This window comes from Myxine glutinosa, chromosome 12 (assembly GCF_964187855.1).
Source record: "Myxine glutinosa chromosome 12, kmMyxGlut1.1, whole genome shotgun sequence".
NCBI lineage: Eukaryota > Metazoa > Chordata > Myxini > Myxiniformes > Myxinidae > Myxine > Myxine glutinosa.
In genome coordinates this window covers 33,220,543-33,238,042 of record NC_136272.1, presented here as the reverse complement: position 1 = coordinate 33,238,042, position 17,500 = coordinate 33,220,543, and the positions used below count along the sequence as shown (strand labels likewise).

Genomic DNA, 17,500 nt, shown 5'->3' with positions numbered 1-17,500 from the left:
TACAGTTTGCAACAAGAAAGCGGTGTGGAACAGGTTGCTTGAAGTTCAAACAGGTAAAGATGCTGGCCAATTGTGCTTCTAAACCCGACCCCACTATTGCCCCTCACCACCATAACAAGACTTTGAACACTCACCGCCACCATCCACCAATGGCGGAGGTTAAAGAGGGCATAGGCAAGGAGAAGCAGTGTTGACCTCAGTACAGCCAAGAGCTAGAGACAAAAAGGCAAAAAAAAAGAATAATAAATCAGCAAGGGATTCCAAGTCTGTCCAAGTTTCAAGTGCATGGACAAGTAAATCAGAATGGGTGACGTGCTTAATAAAGAAAGAGGGCAAAGATTCATCACAATATCCGTTACAAATCAACCTTTCTTTCCAGTAGGTTTTAAAATCCTTCAATGTGTGGAGTAAACATGTAATATGCAGATTCATTGTGCAGAGTAAACAGAAAGACAGAGACTGGCAGACAAAAAGAGTGATAGAGAGAAAGTGAGAGGAAGAAATAGAGGGTGAAGATGAAAGAAAATACAGATAAAATAAGAGGGGGTGAAAATATAACCTCCATACACCTTTGGTTGCAAATGTAATGCTATGTTTATTGGGGGGGAAGGGCATTAGAAATACCTTTGAACAGATAGAACTGTATATGGTCCATGTATATGGTCACTGCATTCAACATTTAACCCACAGCATCTAACCCCTGACTATCTCCTCTCCTTCTCCCTCCTTTGTGCTTTGAATATTTCCCTATTGATTCTTCTTTTTTTGCAATTGTTTTTATGTTTTGCTATGCATTATGTTTTGCACTCTGTCAAAGCGTCTTTGGGCTTCCTGAAAAGTGCTATATAAAATAAATGCATTATTATTATTTTTATTAGTATGTGCAAGTAGGTAGCCAATCTCGCTGTGGCATTGTTTGAATGGAGGCAGTGGGAGGGTGATTTTTTTAAAATTCCATAGTCGAGGCATGTGGAAGAACTACAACGCATAACAAATCAAGGCACAACATAACAAAGGGACAACCCTTCCTCCCATCCATGGTACACAGAATCTTGTGGTGAGGCAGTTGCCCAGAAACAACTTGCCTTCGCCTCCTGGAGGGCAAATCCAACGGAAGGAAATCTCATTTCCTTTTACAAAGCCCAAAACAAGTGTGTGTCCACCCTCAGGAGAGCCAGGAAACAATATCTCTCCACTCTCAAGACCGAACTCTCCAACCTGTCTCCCTCTCCCAAATCCTGCTGGTGTCTGGTCAAATCTGTTTCTGGTGTTTGTTCCCCCTCCATCCCCTCCCTTACCTCAAACGGCAACACAGCCGACTCCGCACGTGAAAAAGCTGAATGCCTCAACTCTGTGTTTGCCTCTAAATCTTGTGTCCCCTAACCCATCCCTCTCTGTACCCACCGTACCCAGCTGCTCCTGGACTCTGTGTCCTTTTCTCCTGACAAGGTGGAGAAGTTTCTGTCAATCCTCGACTCTGATTCTGATTCTGATTCTGCAACTGGACCAGACGGCATCAGCCCACAAGTCCTAAAATCAGCTGCCGCTCTTTCACTCCCTCTCTCTGTTCTCTTCACCCTCTCTTTTGCTCAAGGTCATCTGCCATCAGCTTGGAAATCAGCCAACATCACCGCTTTACACAAAAAAATGTGCAAAAACAGATCCTTGCAACTACAGACCAATCAGCCTGCTTCCAATTATCAGCACAGTCATGGAATCCATCATTGCTTCAGATATCAAATCTTTCCTCTTCTCCAATGGCTTGATCTCTGATCATCAATTTGGTTTCAGACCAGGTCACTCGACTCTGGACATGCTGCTTCTGCTGTCTCAACAATGGATGGAGGTCCTCAATGCCAAATAAGAAATTAGAGCTGTCTCCCTTGACATATCACGTGCCTTCGATTCAGTCTGGTACCCCGCTCTGCTCACCAAACTCTCCTCCTATGGTATCCATGGAAATCTCCACGCATGGCTTGGGGACTTCCTCTCTGGTCGAAGTCAACGTGTGGCCCTGAATGGATTTCTCTCATCTCCCCTTCCTGTTCAGGCTGCAGTTCCCCAAGGCAGTGTTCTGGGCCCTGTTCTTTTTCTGGTCTTCATCGATGATCACTCCGTCTCTCTGGAAAATCCTCTCTATCTCTTTGCTGATGACTCCACTCTCTGCCGCCCCATTCCTCATCCCTCAGATCGGCAGTCTGCAGCCTCCTCACTCTCTGCAGACCTGGACAAAATCACAGTCTGGTCAAACAACAGTGGAACATGTCTTTCAATCCTGACAAATCTCACACTCTTACTATGTCTCTCCAAAAAGACCGACTGGACAACCCTCCCATCTACTTTCTGAACAATCCTCTCCAAGAAGTTCTGTCACTGAAGCTTTTGGGTCTCACCATCTGCCATGATCTTTCCTAGGAAAACCACATTTCCAATATGGCCTCCAAAGCCAGTCGTCGACTGGGCATCCTCCGTCGTGCGAAGTCCTTCCTTGGCACACCTGAGCTCCTCACCACATAAAAGGTTTTCATCCGCAGCTCAATGGAAGCTCTTTTCTCCCGCGTCTGGAACAACTCCCTCATTCTCTTCAATCCCACTCCTCCCTCCAGGTCTTTAAAACAGCTGTTCACCACCATCTCTTATCTTCCCCCATCCAAAACCTTCATCTTTTCCCCCCGCTAATTTCACCCCAGATCCACTTCTTTTAAATACCAACTTCTTTCCTGGGAGTCCTTGCAGTGTCCTTGTCTTTTATACTTCTCCCACCCCCCACCCCCCTTACCACGCCTCCTCCCCCCAAGTCCTCTCCCTCCCACAGATCTCCCGATGTCCCTGCTCCCAAATATTGTGTTTGTGTGCTTCCCCTTCTCTCCCCATCTTGTCTACGGCCCCCCTTATTATATGTTTTATGTGTCTATTTGATTTTTTGTGTGATAAATGTTCGCACTTTCACAAGCCTCAAAACCTGTATACAAAAAAATAAAAAAAATAAAAGAGAACATCAGGAGAAATGGGAAATGCCAACAGCAGGGCAGTGGGAGAAAATAGACGGAGACGGACAAACAAGGGATGCAGACAACGATGAGGGGTCAGGGAGAACACAATGGGTGGACAAGATGGATACATATGCAAAATGTTTGGGAGGGAGGGGGGGGGGGTGTAACAGATGTAGATAAGATCATGGTTTTGAATGGGGGATGACTTGAGATGGTGGTGAACAGGTGTTTTGAAGACCTGGAGGGAGGAATGAGATGGAAGAGACCATGGAAGTTGGTTCCACAGGCAGGGAAAAAAAGGAATAAATGAGTGGAGGTTAAGTGCTTCATCAGCATCTTCCAAGTGGTTCTGGATTTAGGCAGTTTCACTAGGAGGGGGTGTGTCCTGCAGATACCTGAGTGGGACAAAACACGGAGAGGGCATAGGGTGCAAGTCTTGACAAGGCTCCACCTTGCCGAGGCACCATCAGGTTTTAGGAGGAGGGAGACAAGTTGGAAAGCTCATTCTTGAGATTGGACAGATGTTGTTTTCTGGCTCGAGAGAGAGTAAACACACTTGTTGCGAGCTTTTTGGAATGATCTGTGGTTGTCTTGATTGGACTTTGCCTTCCAGGAGGAGAATGCAAGTTGTTTTAAAGCAACTGCCTCACCACAGTATAGAGTACAAAGAGCTGTCCCCATCCCAAAAAAATATCGGTCCCATCCATTATATACAAAACTAAAGTTGGAATATCTTCTCTAAAAAGTTGTTTAGGCTACATATGAGAGCCTACCTGGTCTGTTCAGCTGATTTTCTACGTAGGGATCACTTTTCAGTACTCCAGACCATAGCGAAAGCAAAAAATAACATAAAATCGAGATCTGTCAAAACCGGAAAACCTTCTCGTTCATCATAATAATAATAATCTTCAGACAGCATATTTGCAAGCTACCTTTCAATGCCATGACTCTGGTACATTCCGACAGAGCTTTACTTGGTACAGCATCCTTTGCTATCGTAATTTTAATAGCTTGAAAGGATTCAACGAAAAGTATGCAAAACTGCATTCCTTTGTAAAGGAAGAGGAAGGGATCAGAGGGGTGGGTGGAACTACTATTGCAAATCAGCCTGATGGGGGCATGGCTGCAAGACATTTATCCTAGGGCCAATCAGACCGATATTGATGTGGTTAACAGTGGAATATTGTCAGGACGTCAGTGCCAGCAACAACCCACACATCTTTCTATAAAGTACGTACTATTTAGATCACATCAAAAAACAAAAATAAGTTATAAAAACATTTTTAAAATGCAAAATGATGGGAGGGATGTTACTCCAAAAAGTATGTAAACGAGGTAAGGATAATCACAAGAAATGAGCATGTGAAACCATCTCTACATCTTTCTTTGAATCAGCAAAAGATTGTTTAAAATGATTTTTGGCGATATTTTTCACTATATAAATAGTCTAAGATTGTTCAAAATCAATTTTGGAGATGCTTTTTCACTATATAAATTGAAAAGGATTGTTAAAATCATTTTTGGAGACGGGTTTTTGTCACTTTTTTTTTTTTAACTATTTAGAAAAAGTTTTTTTGAATGATTTTTGGAGAGGTTTTTATGCCGTTATGTTTTATGGCGTTATGTTGTCTGTCCATCCATCCATCCATCCATCCATCCGTACGTATGCACATACGTCCGTCTGTATGGGCTAAACCTCGTTTTTCTCAGCAACCGCATGTCCGATCGAGACAAAACTTTCAGGGTAGGAGTGACACCCATGTAGAATGTTTTTATGATAATTGTGATGTCATAGGTCACGTGGTATGGCAGCAATCTTGGATTAAATGCAAATAATTTTAAAAAGATTTCTCAGAAACCGCTGAATGGAAAAATTTGAAACTTGGTACATTGTCAAGTACTCCCAATGGGGACCAAAAGCATGACAATTATGTGGTATACCAGCCATAAATTTTGTAATTAAATACCTTATCCTAAAAATCTGAAATTGCATGCACATTATCTATGACCCATTTGTATTGAAATATTAAATTTATGACATCATAGGTCACATCACATGGTTTGGTTTGGCAGCCATATTGGATTTAACCTAAAAACTTTTTAAAAACATCTCCCAAACCTCTTTTTTAACCAAGAAAGAAGGATTTACCAAAATATTGGGGTGTCTCACAACTTCCATGGACTTAAGTAGTATGTCAATAGTATGTATATAATACTTCATGGTGGAATCCCCATCACCAATACTACTCAGAGTGAATTTATTATTCTCTACATCTTAAAATTGTCTAAGATTGCTTTTCAACCTAGTTTGAAGAAAATCCCATGAGGAGTGCAGTATTCAACCTCTTTTTAAGTAATGATCCCAATATGTTGGAGGAGGTGGAGGTGGGAGAACATCTGGGGAGTACCGACAATTACAATGTAAGATAGATACCATATTATACAATATCTCCATTTCAGGTCACCTGAGCATTTGAGAACAGTAGTCAAGGCTCGACATTATTAACATCGAATATATCTAAACGTGCACGTATCTAAACGTCATTAGCTCACAAAAGTGCAGAATACTGTGATAGCAAAGAAGAAGAAGAGGACAAAAGCAAGGCTTTCGTGGGCCAAATTGGGTAAAACTTGCTCAGATGGTATCAATGCCCTTGAACAGTAAATGTAACATTGACATAAAATGGAGCGGTGCGTCACATCTATTGATAAACATGTAAATGACCATAAAAACCCAAACCAGCTGAGCACTTACGAAAATGTCAAACAAAGATGTCTTGAATTTGTACTTCACCACCTCCCGTATTATGTTGTCTTTCAAGCCACTCCCAATCTGCATGAACAAAAGAAAAGCACATTGTGATTTTTTTTTTAATGTACAGTACCGAGCAGTAAAAATGTAATCACACCAAATTAGTCAAGAATACATATCCAAAGTTTGAAAAGAATCCTTATTCCCAAAAGTTCAGTTTTCTTTCTTTTCTATATCGACCAAGGGCATGATGAGAAACACAGGTGAACGAACGAACGAACGAACGAACGAACGAACGCGCACACACACACACACACACACACACACACACACACACACACACACACACACACACACACACACACACACACACACACACACACACACACACACACACACACACACCTTCTGCTGAAATGTGCTGGAATTCTGGCACGTGGCTGAAAAGGCAATTTGTTCTTGTTTATAAGTTTAAATAAGAAGGATCTCAACTACTCAACAAAATGCAAAGCTCAACTACATCCACTTTATACTCAAACTGAACTTGAAAGCAACAGCGATTGAAATAATTAATAGTGTCCTCTATATTCTCATGATAAGATTGGAGGTTGAAATCCTGGTGTTGGCTTAGCGGTTAGGGTGCCGGCTTGGGATCCTCGGATCCTGGGGTTCGAATCCCGGTCGATCGCTGAATTAACGCCAGGGGGGTTGACTCAGCCTGTCATCCTTCCGAGGTCGGCAAATTGAGTACCAGCTTGCTGGGACGAATGATCCCGGTGTGTACCCCGGTTTAGAATAGGTGCACTGTATCCCTGCGCATCGGAAGAGGCGACCAAGGGTTGGCATCAGGAAGGGCATCCGGCCATAAAAACATTGCCTCAAACAGGGAACCATGATTGTCATGAGGCCCGCAAGGCTAACCCTCGCTCTAGTGGGGAAAAATGGCCTTAAAACGATCATTCATATTCATTCATTCTATATTCTCATGATAAACGTTTTTTTTTTTTCAAATTTGATGACAAAAGCTCAAATGGTAAAAAGGTTATGGCCTGGAATGTCAGACAACGACAGACAGACAGACAAAAAAAAACAGGAGAGATTGCAAAACCTCATCTTCCACTGTGTGGCAGACAGGCTGGCAGTGTGCATTCATTGGATATGTTTGGTTTTGTAGTTTTACCCCTCCACCCTTTTTACACAAACAAAAACAAAGGGAGGAGTTTGCTCGGATTTGGACTACTTGGACTCGAATTTATAACATTTGGACTCACACAAACAGTGGTAGAGTCCCATAAACCAAATAGCAGAGCAGAAGATCTGTGTGAACTGTTCCAAGGAGATCACTAACTCTGCACATGTTGCCACTCCATCACAAAAGTGCAGAAACGTAATACAGAGCAGCCTTGAGAGTCGGACCCCACACCAGTGAGGCCGGCAACACAGGATAATGCTTTACCCACTCAACGATCAAACCCAATGAACTCTCAGAGTTTCCAACAACACAAACTAGATCAACATGGTACTTATGAACTTCCTCTCCATCAAAAATGTAACCAACTGGATCTTCATACGACAAAATCTGGTGCACCCAATCCATCCCAACATTACCCCATAAAACTCCTTAAATACCCACGGGTCTTCTTGAGCCTATCTTTCACACTCGAGGAGATTGAAAAACGTCTCTCCAGCCTCAACTCTTCATCAGCTACAAGCCCAGATGACATCAGTGCCCACGTTTTCAGATCCGACTCTGCTACTCTTGCTTCAACATTGTCTGCTCTATTCAGCCTGTCCTCATTTGGCTATCTCGTGTCTGCCTGGAAGTCTTCAAGCATCAGCACCATCCACACAAGGCTGAAATAAATAAATAAATACATATCCTATCAACGACAAACCAATATGCTTACTTCCAGTTTTGCTGTTGCTGCCTTCATTACTGGTTTTATGACTTCCTCCGCCAATACATTGAAATGCTGCTGTCAATGTAACTCATTCCTCTCCTCTCCTGTCCCAGTGGAGGATTAAATGCTGCAAAGCAGTCTTGGGCGCCAAAAATGTTGCACAGTTACATGGACGACTGATGCTTTGGAAAACACGCTTCCGTTTTGGAGATGAATCCACATTGTTGTACAGTAACCCCATCCACACAGCAAGTGTGTCATTCTGTGGTGATCTGCATTCAATTAAACGTTGTCCCCTTGTTCCCCTCCTGGTAAACCCAGACCAACGTCATTTACATGTACGCACACACAAAATGATGATCTTTGTGATGGCCTGGAAGAGGAGCCCTTTGAAGATCACCACAAGAAGAAGAAGAAGCTTGGTCTGGGAAATGAAAAATGCTTTCAATCCCAAGAAATTGTCAGTGTGTCACCCTATTGCTCCAGAATCAACAAACTCGCTGATCATCTTCCACGGTTAACCACTGGAAAAGGTTCAGTCTCGTGATCGTATAGGCCTCAACATCAGCCATGGTTTTTCCTGGGTAAACATTATTGTGGAGCTGGTAAGCAGTCAGCCGAAGCTTCAGAAGTGGCTAGAAAATGTTTTCCGTTGCACCATCCGGGGGACTATTATTTTTGATGGTTTTTGATTGCTGACAATGTGCTAAAAGTTTGACTTTGAAATCCTGCCAGTATTTTTGTGAATGACCTGTTCCTGTTATATATATATATATATATATATATATATATAGTCGTTACGTGCTCTTCCCCAAACCCCGGTCATGGTGTACCTCCGAGCTCCGAAAGGAGTCACGGCAGAAAGATGTGCTATTATGTGTGCCAATGACCAATGGTGAAACCACACCAATCAATCAATACCAAAACCATGTATTGTATTAATATCACACAATAATAACTTGCACAAGTACAATATAACTTCAATTGCACAACAAATACCATATAATTCCTATGATGGTACCACCAGTTTCTTAACTCAATAACTCACGGTACTCCACGTGAGTGAACTGTAACACCCCCAATGTCACTGTCCCGGCACCAGGCCCAAAGTCGATCCACGCTCCGGTGATCACAATAAAACAGGTCGCACCGAGACCTGAACCCAGGACGGCTGACAGTCGACGCTGCCGAAGAGCCGCTGGGTGAGGTCGAGCCGACGTCGGTCAGACAAAAGTTCACCCAAAAGGCGACTGGGAATTCACACCTTCAGTTCACCAGACAATGATGCTGACATGAACGATCAGCAGCTCCCAAGCGGAGAACCGCGAATTCCCAATCGAAATCCAGAACACACACGAGAACCAGGCTAACGGCTGGTGCGTGGTGAAATGGCTGGTGCGAGGCAAAATGGCGGACGGGTCCGTAATGGAGGCGTACCGGCTCTCCCGCAATGATTCACTTTCGGAACCAACCGCAAAACCCGTCACGCAGGTTTATCTGCAACAGCGATAACGACTGTCAGAGGAATCCCTTTCCCGGAGAAACCAATATTCGCTCGTGACCAACGTCCACCAGCGTCCGCTCGACACCTCGAAGCAGATCGACCTTTCTTTCCCGATCTTACTTGATCCGCTTCAGCCTCCTCTTCTTCGTATTCTGGTTTCTCCCGATCCATTTCGTTTTTCTTTTGTTGCACAAAATTTTTTGTTGTTGCACAAAAAAAAAAATCTTTTCTTTTTTCTTTGAAGCCTGGTGTTGGCTTCGCAGTTAGGGTGCCGGCTCGGGATCCTTGGATCCTGGGTTCGAATCCCGATCGATCGCTAAATTAACGCCAGGGGGGTTGACTCAGCCTGTCATCCTTCCGAGGTCGGCAAATTGAGTTCCAGCTTGCTGGGATGAATGATCCCGGTGTGTACCCGGGTTTAGAATAGGTACACCGTATCCCTGCGCATCGTAAGAGGCGACCAAGGGTTGGCGTCAGGAAGGGCATCCGGCCATAAAAACATTGCCTCAAACAGGGAACCATGATTGTCATGGGGCCCGCAAGGCTAACCCCCGCTCCAGCGGGGAAAATGGCCTTAAAACGATCATTCATTTTTTCATTAATTTCGTTTTTCTTTTGAAACACTAATTTTTACTTTTGAAGACAGTTATCCCCATTTCACTCAAACGATAACAATAATACATGGAACTAAAAATGCTTCCAGTGGATGAAAACCACAAAGACGGAAGTGACAAATCCATAACTATATATATATCTATATCTATATATATATCTATATATATATATATATCTATATATATATTGTTGTGGATTTGAGAATTGCTGTGTTTTTTTTAATTGTAGTGTAATGAATTGTTGTAAAAATCACCCTCCGTGTTGTGTGTAAAGGTCAAAGGTCGTCCCTTAGTTATTCCATATACAATCACGTAGCAAATCATAGATTTCCTTTTTTAGTAGTTATCTCCTTATTCTGTGTATTAGGTTAAGGTTCTGTCTTCCATTAGTTGACACTGCATTGCATCAAATTGGAACAAGGTAGAATCCCTTTTCAAATTCCCCAAAGCCTCCATTTCCAACCGAATTCCCCTTTTGTCAGCCATTGCCAACTGCATCGGGCGGTTTTCTGCATTCGCCGCTGCTGCTTTGGGACCGTGTTTTTCGCCGCAAGACTCCATTGAGCACGAGGTCATCTCGGAACAGAAGGTGGGAGGAGTCAGCCCAGCGCCAGGAACAAGGCGTGGCCTTGCAAACGCCTCCTCTAGGGGTGGGATCGGTGAGCCCTCGCGACCAATCAAGGCTGAGGCGAGCTCACCGATGGGCGTGTCCTGGAGGCCGGCGGCTTGATCGCCCCAGGCGCGATAAAGCGCGGGCGCAAGCCTTTTGAGAGAGTTGCGTCAGAGAGATGGCAGATGCGTGAGAGAGTTGGCAGTGCACCGAAGCCCAGTCGAGTCCCCGCCGCTGAATCCACCGCAGCTGGGTGGGGTTGAGTTTCGAACAGCAGTTCGACCCGAGGTCGCGAAGCAACGCCGCCGGACGAACGAGAGTGTGGAGAGTCGGCGGCTGCTCCCTCCCGGCCCGATCGTCCTCTGGTCCGAGTTGAACTCCCCTCCTTTCCAGCCACTCGTGCCTGCCTTCATTGCCCATTCGTGCGAGTCTGTCTTTGTTTGTTCTGTCCTGGGTTTGTAAGTAAGACTGCCATAGGTAAGCTAGCGTTGCACTGTGTCCTTCTGGTCCGTCCCTCTTTCTGTAATTATTTTCTTATTCTTCCTTCTTCCTTGGTTTCTTTGATTGTTTAAGTAGTAATTAGTAAATAAATCATATTTGTATTTCCCACCTTTGTTCTGCTTCTTCTTCACATCCGTGTCGCTTTAGTGATTTGCCAATTGAAAACCTGTGGCGCGATTTTGGCCAACGTTCGAGAACCGGGTCTAGTCCTTGCTAATAGTTCGTGCCGCGGTTGCTAAAACCGCTCGGCAATTAACATCTGTTCGCGGTACGAACGGGGCTGTGCACCTGCCTTTACGGAGGTAGCTGTGTAGCGTCAGGAGCGGAGACGGCCAGTGAAAATAGAAGGGGGGATTAACCCCCCCCCCCCTAAGGGGAGTGCCGTACTCCGGTTCCGTAACAAATCTATGTATATCTATATATCTATATATATTGTTACGGAACCCAACATCGGCCTATGGTTCCCCTTTGAGGGGGGATTAGTCCCCTCGCTTGTCACTGACCGACGTGGTCCCTGAAGCTGCACCGCGGCCTCCGGAAAGGCCGGTGAGCAGCTTCGTTCGCGACCGCAGATAAGATGGTAATTTGCCGAGCGGATGGCAGCCGCGGCCCGAACCGTTAACAAAGACTAACCCGATTCTGAACGTTGGTCAAATCGTGCCACCGGTATTCAATTTGGAAAAGACAAAGACGACGGATGTGAAGAAGAAGAAGACAAGAGGTAGGAAATACGAATAGGTTTTATTACTATTTACAACCAAAAGAAACCAAGGAGAAGGAAGGATAATAAAATAAAGGTAGAAAGAGGGATGGACCAGAAGGACACAGTGAAACTTAGCTTACCTATTACAGTCTTACTTAACCCAGGACAGAACAAACAAAGACGGACTCACACGAATGGGGAATGAAGGCAGGAATGATTCGGTGGAGAGGAAGGTCCAACGGGAACCGGAGCTGGAGCTTGATCCCGCACGGGACGTCGGGCGGGACCTCGACGGCCACCGATGCCACCGCAATCTGGCTCCCGCGTCGCAGCAGGTCGAAACTGCGTGGTCTCCAAGCTGGTGGTGGTGGACTCCAAGCTGGTGGTGGTGGACTCCAAGCTGGTGGTGGTGGACTCTCTGGGGACTCAACGGGATCGTGGGGACTCAACGTGGGGTTCCCTTACTCATCTGCCGTCCCTGGCGCAACTCTTTCTTGGAACTTCTTTCAAAGGCTTCCGCGCACGCTTATATAACGCCTCGGGCGATCAAGCCGCCGCCCTCCAGGACACGCCCATCGGTGAGCTCGCCTCGGCCCTGATTGGTGGGCACGGGCTCTCTGGCTCCACCCTTGATGACGATGGGCGGGCACGCCCTTCTTCCCCGAGCTGACCACGCCGTAATGGCGGCAAATGCAGTTGGCAGTAGAGGCTTCGGGAATGGGAATGAAAGGGGATCTATCTATTTGAATTCGGTGCAATGGAGTGTCAATTAATGGAAGACACAGCCTTAACCTACATAGAATAAGGAAATAAACTACCAACAAGGAGGAAATCTATGATTGGCTAACGTGATTGTATATGACCTAACTACGGGACGCACTTTGACCTTTATACACAACTGGCGGACGATATTTTAAAATGTACTATACAATAAAAATAACACAATTCTCATATAAAAAAAAACAACAACAACAACAACAACAACAACAACAACAACAACAACAACAACAACAACAACAACAACAACAACAACAACAACAACAACAACAAAACACACACACACACACACACACACACACACACACACACACACACACACACACACACACACACACACACACACACACACACACACACACACACACACACGGCATTTTAAGGCCATTTTCCCTGCAAGAACGGGGGTTAGCCTTGCGGTCCCCATGACAATCTTCTCCATTTTGCCCCATTTTCTGCATCTCCCCTTGTTAACCCCCTTGCCCGCATTTCTTCTTCGACCATCTTCAGGCAAGTATTTCTCGGTCTTCCCCGTCCTCTACTTCCTTCTACATTCATTTCCATCACTCTTCTCAACCAGTCACTTCCATCCTTCCTCAACACATGACCAAACTAGAGTCCCTGTATAAAGAGAGTTGCGCCATGCGCTGACCCGAGATTTCTGGTCACGTGATTTCGTGGCGCCATTTTGTGTCTAACTTCACCGTGCGTGAACGTCAGCTTGGTACGGGAATGTTGTTTATTGCCAAACAAAATGACTGGTTGTTCTGCTTTTGGTTGTTCAAACCAATCTGGGAAATATAAGATGTATAGATTTCCAAGTGATAAAGTCAGAAGACAAATTTGGGAAGCGAAAGTCAGACGAAAGAGCTGGAAAGCGATCGACTCCTCGAGACTCTGCCAGGTAGGCCCACGCCGCTTGATGATCGATGTTCAAAAGCAATTCTATCTGCTCGGTTTTTTTTTGGTTGTCTGTCCGTTGAAAACCCTTTTAAAGGGAAGTGATTTGTGTTTGTTTATAAACTTCAAGGAGCTGACCAAAAATGCATTTCCGTGGGAAGAACCCTGCTCAATTTTTTTCGGGTAGTCCTAGCGGACCGCATATTGTCATTGATTGATGAAATGTCCCGGTACAGTGACATTGCCTGGTCTGCGGTTGGGTAGTCTGCGGGCAATGTCACTGTACTTTTTCAGAGGGAATTAATTTTGATTTTATAGGGGTGGGAAACCCATGGTCCGTTTTGTTTTCAGTTGTCTGTCCGTCCATTCAAAACTTATTCCGAGGCAAGTTATTTTTTTGGTTTAAAATCTTTAGCCTAATCGGCAATCATAAAAGCAATTTTAGGGGGGGACCTGCTCAATTTTTTTGCGGGTTGTGCAGCCATCCATACGTCCAAAATTTGACGAGTTATTGTTTGCTTTGTACAGTGCTCATGCGTCTTGTGGCATATTTGCTCAAATATTTCCCACCCCGGGATTTATGGCCAAATTGTAGTGATGGAAAATTTTGCACATTGGACAATCCCTATATATTTAACCTGGTGACAGCTATCGTTCCCAAAACATACAATATTTCTAGGTGATGAATGCAGTAAAACAGGTGTATTTGTGTACCCACATTTAAAACTGGCTCAACTTTCAAAAGCTGTTATCCCTGTTTGATATCAATATACATGTGGTCGATAGAGCTAGCGATTTGTCTGGCCATCTTCCGGAAGATTGTCCATGTGATTTTCTGTTGTGGAAGTACTAGTACATGACAGCTCATTAAAATTAAACTGTGTTGTGTTAGAATAAAAATTTCAATAAATAAATACATCAAGGACACTCATTGTATGATTGCAGGAACATTTCGATGTGAATCAGTTTGAGAGGGGGCGAGCTGATGACAAAAAGAGGTTGAAGTGCTCTGCAGTTCCAACAATATTTAGCTACCGGAAACCCGTGAAGCTGCGCAACTCCCCCAAGAAGCGTGGACCGTCCAGAACTGAGAGACTACACCTACCAAACTTGTCCGACCACACCTACTCCACTCATGAACGTATTGACTCCTCAAATGAATCTCAATGTAAGAATTGTTTTATTTATTACAAAATCATGGCAGGACATGTTCAATCAATGACATATTTTAAACGATTACAAAATGACAGGCATGTGCTTGTCTATATTTGTATAGCTCTTTGAACTATAATTGTACGTTCAGATTATGATGACTATCTTCCTGTTGCCATTTTCTTTTTACATTATTCTAAATATTTTGCAAAATTAAATTGTAAAAAAATTGTGTTCTATTTAACGTTAAGTATAAAATTATCTTTCCCGATTACAACATTTATCTACAGAATACTGAGCAATTGTACATACCAATTTTCCAGTTGGCCATTAATTGTATATGTGCTCTTTTGTAGCTGAGAGTGAACCTATGGACACTGATACACAAGAGGGCCAAGATACTAGTGATTCTATTGAAGAACGGCTGCTGAGATTGGAGGAGAAAAATAAAAAACTGAACGATCAATTGAGGAAGACAAAAAGAACAGCAAGATCAATATGCAAAGCAAAGTTGAAACAGGAAGCTCGAATATCAATATGTACTGAATGTATGAACCAAGTTTTGTACTGAATGTTTACTGTGTTGGCCTCATCGTGTTCCTGGTGAAATTAAACAAGTTATGGTGAATACGACGTCGTATCTGTGCTTTTCCATATCTGTTCGACTAGACGAACCGTGCACACTGCAGGTATTTTTAAAAGTTTTTTTTCTCTGTTTAATTACGGCTTGGCGCAGTCGAAAATTAAGTGTTAATTAAGTCGCCAGCTATGAAACATATTAATCGATCAGGCAATATCCATCAGAGTTCTGGGCAAGGGTGTAGTAATAAATGAACGTTTCAATCTTACTAGATGCCGATGACGTTTTCCTTATGTCAGAGACAGAAGCTGACTTGCAGCTTGTTAAATCATTACAATGGAAATTGAATATAAATGTCGATAAAACTAAAGTTGTACACTATAGAAATATGGCAATACCACGTACAGAATTTGTTTTAAGTGTGTTAGACTATATGTCGGCTGGAAGTCCTACACCGGAATTGCTCTCGGCACCCTTTAGAAAATATTGGATATGCCCACACTCCTTTCTAAAAGTTATTAAAATTCAGAGAACGACAGCATTGGTTTGTCTTACTTATAATGTTAGCTCTTATATGCAGTGTTGGCTTGTAATATGCATTGCCATACCACTTTTAATATCACCACACAGCTCTTTTTCACGGCAATAGCTGAGTTTTTGACAAAACAAATATCACCTGTATGTAATAATAAGACTAAATATGTGTAGTAAAATTTTTTTTAGCAGGTTTAGAATATATCACCCCATATCGCGAATGTACATGTATATCTAATCCGACACACTTAGACACAAAATAGCGTCCAAATTTGAGTTGACACAACTCTCTATATACAGGGACTCTAGACCAAACCATCTCAAACTGTTTCTCTTCACAGCATCCATCACAGGCTCTATTCCCATCATCTTTCGCAATTCATCATTTGTCTTCCTCTCTCTCAACGATACTCCACACATCCACCGAACCATTTGCATTTCCACCCTTTCCAGCCTTCGTTGTTGCTCTACGTTCATTACTCGTCTCGCTCCCATAAATCATAACACTTCTTACACATGCAGCATACACCTTTCCCTTCAGCTTCAACGACACTCCCCTCCTCGTCAGCACGCCACTCAGTTCCCGAAACTTCTTCCATGCACATCTCACTCCAGCAACCGTTGCCGAGTCTGATCCACATTCTCCATTCAGCACGTCTCCGAGGTAGCAAAATGTTTTCACACCTTCCAGCTTCATGCCGTCTCCAAGATCCAACAACATTTCCTCCATCTGCAGCTCCCTTTGTGCACACCTTACACTTGAATGTAGCTGCCACACTGGTTAATGACCCTCTCAAACCACTACATTTTTGATGAACCCACTCAGTGCACATTGTACATTGAATGGAATTCACTCTGACACCCTTCCTGCACACAGCACACGGCTACTTCCCAGTTCTTTCCACCTCACCACATGCTTTACCACTTGCCATCACCTTCGTTTTTCCGATATTCACCTTCAGACCTTTTGTCTCCATACATTCCTTCCACTTGTTCATCTTCTCCTTCAGTCCATCCATACTTTCTGCAATCAACACCAGATCATCTGAATACAACAACTCCCACGGTAAACCCTCCTTTACGTTCTGAGCCAGCACCTCCATCACAGCTACAAATAGTAGTGGACTTAGTACCGACCCCTGATGCACTCCCACCTTCACCTCAAACTCACCACTGTTCCCGCCCTTCGTCCTTACAGCTGTGCGCGCTCTTTTGTACATTGCCATCACTACTCTGATCAACCATTCCTCCACTCCTAACTTCCTCAATGCCCATGTCACTACTTCACGTGGAACCCGATCGAATGCTTTCTCCAGATCAACAAACCCAAGAAACAATTTCTTCCTCTTCTCCATGGACTTCTCCTGCAACTACCTCACAATAAAAAGCACGTCTGTCATTCCTCTTCCTGGCATAAATCGAAACTGCATTTCGTCAATCTTCACTTTCTTCCTTATCCTCCTCTCCAACACCCTTTCCAATACCTTCATTCCATGCTTCAATAACTTTATCGCTCGATACGAGCCACAGTCCAGAGGGTCACCTTTCCCCTTGTAAAGAGGGACGAGGGTACTCAGTTCCCAATCCACTGGAATGCGGCCTTCTTTCACCACCAGATTACAGATCTCTGTCATTCTCTTCACACCCCAATTTCCCGCTGCCTTCAACATATCTCCCACAACTCCCGTCGGCCCTCCCGCTTTTCTCCTCTTCATTGCTTTTATCGCTTCCTCAACTTCCTTCTCAGTTATCTTTTCTGCCGGTCCTAAAACTGGGTTACTCTCCATGTTGCCATCCCATTCATTCTCTGCATTCAACAGTATTTCCATATTTCTCTTCCATCTTCCTTTAATTCCATCTGGATCCACAACGATTTGTCCCACTTCATCCTTCAAGCAACCCACCCCCATCACATCACACCTCTCTTTCGCTATCTGCTTTGCTATCCTGAATACTGCTCTCTGACCCTCTTCAAAATC

The 17,500-nt window shown here is 44.0% G+C and overlaps 2 protein-coding genes across 10 annotated transcripts in view; one reads left to right on the top strand and one right to left on the bottom strand.

The window, feature by feature from the left end:
* The window catches only part of LOC137437983 (thioredoxin domain-containing protein 6), a 108,408-nt gene extending 93,371 nt beyond the window's left edge, over nt 1-15,037 (top strand). For 4 of the 5 annotated variants that reach the window (XM_068132794.2, XM_068132792.2, XM_068132791.2 and 1 more), the window contains one exon: nt 6-116. In XM_068132794.2, the coding sequence (XP_067988895.2) occupies nt 6-82 (77 nt within the window). In that variant the 3' untranslated portion in view covers nt 83-116. Of the gene's footprint in view, nt 1-5; nt 117-14,200; nt 14,424-14,763 lie in introns of those variants that run through there. The other variant, XR_010986626.2, reaches the window with a different exon arrangement.
* The window catches only part of STARD3 (StAR related lipid transfer domain containing 3), a 196,824-nt gene that overhangs the window by 35,050 nt on the left and 144,274 nt on the right, over nt 1-17,500 (bottom strand). For all 5 annotated transcript variants that reach the window (XM_078766692.1, XM_068132796.2, XM_068132797.2 and 2 more), the window contains 2 exons: nt 5,749-5,826; nt 135-212 (listed from right to left, as the gene is read on the bottom strand). In XM_078766692.1, coding sequence (XP_078622818.1) covers nt 135-212; nt 5,749-5,826 — 156 coding nt within the window. The remainder of the gene's footprint in view (nt 1-134; nt 213-5,748; nt 5,827-17,500) is intronic.